Here is a 6,858-nt window from a genome sequence, read left to right on the forward strand (position 1 = left end):
TACATATACACTGACATCAAGCTATCGGTATGAATGAGGTATATACTTCTAATATCTATATTATGACAGTATACATACATAAAACACAGGAAAAAATATATATACCATTCCATATAAATATATAAAGCATTGTATCTTATATTATGATTGATATGTAGGGGTTACCATGGCAACTATAAACTTGCTTTAATACAATGATTTCACCAGCTCTACTACTATATATACAAAATTCTAATTACCCAACATGTAAAGCATATCCAACAAAGTATATGTTGAGAGGTTTGGTTACAAGTTAAGAGGAAAGTGAAGTCAGACGGGCTGCCTCTGTTGAATTTACCGATATCAAATGTCTTTGTGTATACCAATCACACTTGTAACATACACGAGCAACGTGACCCATGACATAGTTCCTGTAACTTTTGACATAGATCACCACATTCAAGTGACTGACTCGCTAGACATTTGGCCTTGCATGGTTCATTGTACAAACACACTGTCTGTGTAAGAGGCATGACTCACTACTGTATATTCATTCAAGCTGTATATAATATGTTATTATGATAGACGAAGGGTTACTTCGTCATTTTAACAACACATATGATATAACAGACTTTCTTTCATATCAAGGCGACTGCAAAGTTGCATATTAAAACAGACTCAATTTTAAGATCGTCACTTTGAAGGCACATCAAAATCTCGATAGATTTCCATATCCAGATATACATGCATGTGTATATGATGTTTTGCAGCCTAGACATATTTTGCAGCATATATCACGGGTCTATTATCCCTACTCTTGTGTGTGTATGAATATGTGAAACAAGTGTATTTAAATAAATGCAAGTCATTTTAGGTCCGAAATTATTTAACATGTTGGACATCAGTACGATGTACTAGCATCAGCATCCACAGTATTGCACGAATAAATTAAAGCAGTACATTTGATAAGCAATTATGGTCGTTTGGTTCTTGAGTTTTTTTGTTGGTTTACAGTTTTGTTCTAGATCGTTTATTCACAGGCCAATTGTTCCAAGGTTTTTACAAGGATTTCGAGTCCATAGTCGATGTTTCACTGTTGGCTTCCGTACCCGACTCCACTGCCCCTGTAGAGAGAGGATAAGACAATCGATATGAATCGTAGAACTATAGTGATTGTACAGATATATCAGACAATATACACAGAGAGACATACATACATACATACATACATACATACATACATACATACATACATACATACATACATACATACATACATACATACATACATACATACGTACGTACGTACGTACGTGCGTGCGTGCGTGCGTGCGTGCATGCATACATGCATACATACATACATACATACATACATACATACATACACACACACACACACACACACACACATACAGACATACATACATACATACATACATACATAGTGCATATAGTTGTGATACTCATATCTCGTTGATAGTGAGAGTGACGTAAGTGCATCATGTATGAAAATGACTCATCGGTAATACATCATACATGATAAAACAGAAGATACAAACACTACACTTGTAAAGAACAGCTTAGCTTTCGGTGACCCGAATTTTACAATTATCATTATCTGAGAATCATATTTACCGGGAAGGGTTCGCCAGAATTGCTTAGACACATCATTTCTATTGATCCCTTTTGGTAAGATACCATTAAAGCGAACGAAGTTCTTCTAGACCAGTCAATAAGATTATAGTTGATAGGAGCTCCACCACCAGGTATCAATGGCATACTCTCCTGCCTAGTAATAGTAAGTAAATATATCTCAGTTATCAATGACATACAATCCTGCCTAGTAGTAGTATTACTACTAAGTACATGTATCTCAGCTATCTCATGCCTAGTAATAGTAAACATAGCTAGGTACATTTCGTGAGGCATTCTCTTGAGTCAAGGCAGCTTTTCCACATTTTCGTACACATATGTAATAGTTGGATGTATATATATTAATTTGTTAACTTACTTGTACATACGTGTAAAGAATTTATTCAAAGCCCTCGTGGAGATACTACTTTTACACACTTCGAGTTCACTTCGTGGATAGTAATGTATATAATTAACACACATCTCATCTTCAATTCCAAAGCCGCCCTTTAAGAAATTGTACATTCGGTGTTAATAATCCACCACTACCACCACTATCGTCGTCGTCTTCATCGTTATCTTTATCACTAACGTGTAAAATTTCAACATGTCTTCGTGATATGTATGTACATTGTACAACATTCAGGTCGATCGGAAAACGAAGGTTTCAGGATAGGATAAACACACTCGTCACATACATATTTGCCCCAGCTTAGAACATCAACAATGACGTACGTAGTTTAGTAACAGATAGTTCTTTTCTTGATAGAGAAAATACTTTGACATTTTGCTATGGTATATTTCATCATTATTATAGTGGGGTCTGAAGTGCATTTTTTGATCAATTGTTCTAGGTACAGTCAACACAGACACAGTTTCTTTCAAACGGTATCCACTATTTATCCGATTTGATGGATAATGATAACAAGACTAAGGTCACCTTAATTATGTCTCAAGTATAGATAAAACTACTGTAGTGACGACTGCAAAATTCATAATTTCGTTTTGTTTTCTTCTTTTGGCTCATATGACTTCCTTTCAAATTAACCATTCTCATGTATTTATGTAACCCTCCTCCGGGATTAAACAGAGGTATGTTCCGTTATTGAAATAATGACTTTATAACTTGATTATACATAAGTTGTTCGTAATATTTCATAACAATACTCATTATTGATAACTGCTATCTACATGACTTAAAACTTACCAGTGTAACGTTTTCTCTGTCCATTGTTTTATATCGACAACTAGTAATGAGCAAGTCTCCCTGAAGTAAAACAGATCAAGTCAAACCATATTTTGATCCGGGGCAACGTTAACGTAACACGGTAATGTTAAGATAAAGCGTAATAAGTGTAAAGTAGTCATATCGAGGTGGTTATAGATACATTTAAGACAATTTGTTGTATTGATGTGGTGCCGTAAAACCTGACATAATAATAAAATGCTGAAAGTTGGCTCTCCTCAGTCAGTATGCTTACATTGTTGTTTACTATCACAAATGTCATCATTATTAATTGCAGATGTTATCTTCTGTTATCTCATCTTCTAAAATCTCATTGTCAACGTCCACAGACAATGGGACGCCAATCATTACGTACTGATATAAGACCATGCACTATAATAATATATCAAATCATAGCATGGGACGAATGTAATGGTTTGTAATTTAAATTCTATATATTCCATGTGATGCACAATCAAGTAACAGATCGTCATGTAACGTAAAATCATTTTGATTTTATATGCAAATTATGAATATCCATGCAGAATATAATTTCATACTTATTGATTTAACACTGCTAGCTTATGTAAACCCAAAGGTTATGTTTTGTAGTAGACATGTACACTCACCGGAAGAACAGACACTTGCTTCTTTAGTAGGCGTATTTCCTATAAATAATTTTAAAAAAGTGATATGTTGTTTCAGTGCTACGCTATTGCAGGATAAAGTGGCATATAGCTGTTGACATTAAATCAACAGCCAATGGCTGGCAACTAGTCATTGACCGATCTACCTACTTTAACATATGAAAATATCAGCGACAAAGTTAAGGAGAAGCAGTAGAGAACTTGCAATCCAGATTGAGCATGCTCAGACGAAAAGGACTATGGGATTATCTGTGGTTATCGTAATACCTTAGCTGGAGCTACCAATAAAATAAACCTTCCACAATGGTCAGGATGACTATGAATTGATTATTTGTGGTAACAAACAATGTAACATTATTGTTTACAATGCTAATTCATTAGTATTTATTATCACATTTCCCATGATGCAACATTCAACATGGCGGGTTTGCCAGTTCCCTATTCTATATCTAAGTTTTACTTCGAGTTATGTAAATGTATGAACTGCTGTCCCTGTTAAACTTACCTAAAAGTAAGTATAAACCAGAAAGTGTTTCTGTTAAACGTACCTACCTGAAAATGTGAACTATAATGCTTATCTTCATTTAATTTTTGTAATTCCACACCATTTCTTATGTGCCTAGTCCAGACTGCTACACCAGTTAAATGTGTGTGTAGCTGTGAAGCAAATACTTGTATTCCATCTTGTGATAAACCCTGATATAAATCGAAGCAGACAGTGATTAATTCAGTAATTACATATAGTGTATGCACTATACAGCTTCAATGACATTTAACCTTTGGTATGTGTGTCTGGACACGATAACAAAATGTTGACCATATAAGTGTGTGATATGTGAAGTCATTAGTGCAGGGAAGGTAAATAAAGCAAAGAGGGGGTGAAAATCCTTACTAGAGATTGTTACTCATTCGTGTATGTTTCAATAATGTACCAGCACTACAGTGACTGTCAGCTCAGACGAACTACAAGGTTAAAAGGTTAATACAACCTATCTTGTATTTAACACTGGAGCCGGGGTTACTTATGGAACACAAATCAATAATTCATCCACTCCATCTAATCCAAAGTACAATGACTTCCGAACGGCCATTTCCGAAGTGTATTACTTTGATCAGCTATAAACCTTTTTTGTCTTGCATATCTTTTACGACTAAAATTCTGTAAATTATCAAATATTAAGTCTTGTTCTAAATTTAGGATGCATACAATATTTGTTTAATTGTTTAATCTAATAACGCGACTCGTTTTAGAATACGAGTGCATTTGGAAGCTGCCATACACGTCTTACCTCTTTGGTACACCCTGGTGTACAATATCCATCCAGGATAAAACCTTCACTTTGTGGAGGTATTGCCATCTTTGAGGTATAAATCAACCCTAATTCCATTATTCCAGCATCATGAGGCCGTAGATTCGGTGTGTAGTAAAATCTCATTCCAGAGGTATCAATTGCTCCTGTAAAATGGAAAGCGTTTTGATCTATAAAATACTGAAATCAGGCAGGGACAAACAGAGACAGTATTAAAGAGACAGACAGACAGACAGACAGACAGACAGACAGACAGACAGACAGATTAGGATATTACACTACAAGATTGGTTACACAAATGCTATAATGTCATGTTGCAGTTACCTTTCCTTAAATCAGGGTTATTATAGTGAACTTCCAAGACAACATATTTGGCAAATCCTTCTCCTCCAAGGGGTACACCGGCTTCCTTTGGATAGACAAATGGCTGAAAAGATAAATACGTCATTGTGGTTATATATCACATCGATTTGTATTTATTATAAAAGAAAAGTTTATAAAAAAAAGGTTTGAACCAGACACATTTTGGGTGAATTTCTGACTTAATATATTTTTATTTCTGTTGTTTTTTAATTTCGCATTTTGTGCAGTTGATGTAAAGAAAATCTACAACCTTGTCAGTAATTACTGAAATAATTTCAGTCTTAGGTTTACAGGGGATAACTAAATACAATAGGTTGAATCTTCGATTCCTGTAAAAAGAAAGTAAACTATTCAAGTACAATGTGATCTAGCAACAGATAATTGAAACCATCTGCTCAAAAGAAATGGGAGTTGGAAAGTTGTTTGAAATGTTTGATACAATAGCTTCAAGTGTCTCATTCTGTTCAATGAGCTCACATTTTGCCGACTCATTGATTCTGTTCAAAGTCATTATGCAAGTTGGTGAAGTAGAATTTAACGATTCATAGCGTGTGAGGGTAATACCCATAGTGAAGCAGTGCTTTACTTTATGTGAAAGTGTACTTTGTTCCATTTTCAACAAAGTCCCTACTGCAAGCAGTATCTCATAGTATTTGAAAGCACATTTCAGTTTCAGTGTCAGCATTTATTTCGCGGTATATGTGAATTTCACAGTGTTCCCTTGTTTCATTTCAATAATGCCGATTCTTCAAGTAATATGTAACAGTACGCAAAGTGTATCCCAGTTTCAATTTCAACTTACTAATAGATATACCAACATAAGTTATTGGTGAGGTTATGCAGGTTTGTAGAATTTCTTAGTTGGTAAGGATCACTCGCGGTTTACACGACAATAATTATTAAGAGAATCACCCACAAAATGCATATAAGCACCGTTTATATTCGGTGCTGCACATAGTAATAAACAAAGAAGTGGTTACACCCGATGGTATAAAAACAATCAGAATAAGCAATCACTATAAACTTTATATGTCTAAATAACGGAAACGTTAATCCCGGTTTCCATCTTTTATACAATTTATGACACAACATATCCATAAAGGTTTATTTAGAAAATTCAGTTGAGTTGTATTTACCTCTGCACCCATTGCCCAGGCTCCTAGCACATGTTTACAAGATTCAATTGGTTTGGGTTTGTTTTCCGTTTGACAAGGAGCATTGTACATTTCAGTCACGTCTTCTTCGCATAAAAACACTTCCATGTGGTGGACTAGGCCTTCATTTTCAGGCGTAATTACGCTCTCAAACTAGAAATAAAATAAGATTGGAGCAGACTGTATTAGTTCTCAATCACAAGCTAAAGTGGTTGTACAGCTGTAACTTCTATATGCCGTTTGGAGTGCTTTTTTTATCTGTCTTTAAGAGCTTTTTCAAATATATTTCAAGTTGTCCAGGTTATTTTGACAATAATCCAATATAAATTTGTTGATACACACACGTCATGTCCATGGAAAGGTACGAATTGACACCTCGTGTCTTTTGAGATTAAAATATCGCTCAGCTGTAAAATGGTACTTTGTGTTCGGGATTGTGATGCACTATTGCCACATATTCTTACAACACCTGATACTATTATACAGGAATAACTTTTTAAATATACGTGTTACCATGACTACATGGACAACAGCAATACACAATGAAG

General features: G+C 34.8%; 1 protein-coding gene across 1 annotated transcript in view; it reads right to left on the reverse strand.

The window, feature by feature from the left end:
- The window catches only part of LOC144441323 (dopamine beta-hydroxylase-like), a 28,037-nt gene continuing 21,179 nt past the window's right edge, over positions 1–6,858 (reverse strand). Inside the window, exons 6-14 of the mRNA XM_078130881.1 lie at positions 6,293–6,463; positions 5,118–5,220; positions 4,773–4,939; positions 4,036–4,179; positions 3,466–3,504; positions 2,819–2,878; positions 1,991–2,118; positions 1,615–1,768; positions 1–1,103 (exon numbers count right to left, since the gene is read on the reverse strand). Of these exons, the coding sequence (XP_077987007.1) occupies positions 1,014–1,103; positions 1,615–1,768; positions 1,991–2,118; positions 2,819–2,878; positions 3,466–3,504; positions 4,036–4,179; positions 4,773–4,939; positions 5,118–5,220; positions 6,293–6,463 (1,056 nt within the window). The 3' untranslated portion in view covers positions 1–1,013. The remainder of the gene's footprint in view (positions 1,104–1,614; positions 1,769–1,990; positions 2,119–2,818; positions 2,879–3,465; positions 3,505–4,035; positions 4,180–4,772; positions 4,940–5,117; positions 5,221–6,292; positions 6,464–6,858) is intronic.

Source organism: Glandiceps talaboti, chromosome 10 (assembly GCF_964340395.1).
Source record: "Glandiceps talaboti chromosome 10, keGlaTala1.1, whole genome shotgun sequence".
NCBI lineage: Eukaryota > Metazoa > Hemichordata > Enteropneusta > Spengelidae > Glandiceps > Glandiceps talaboti.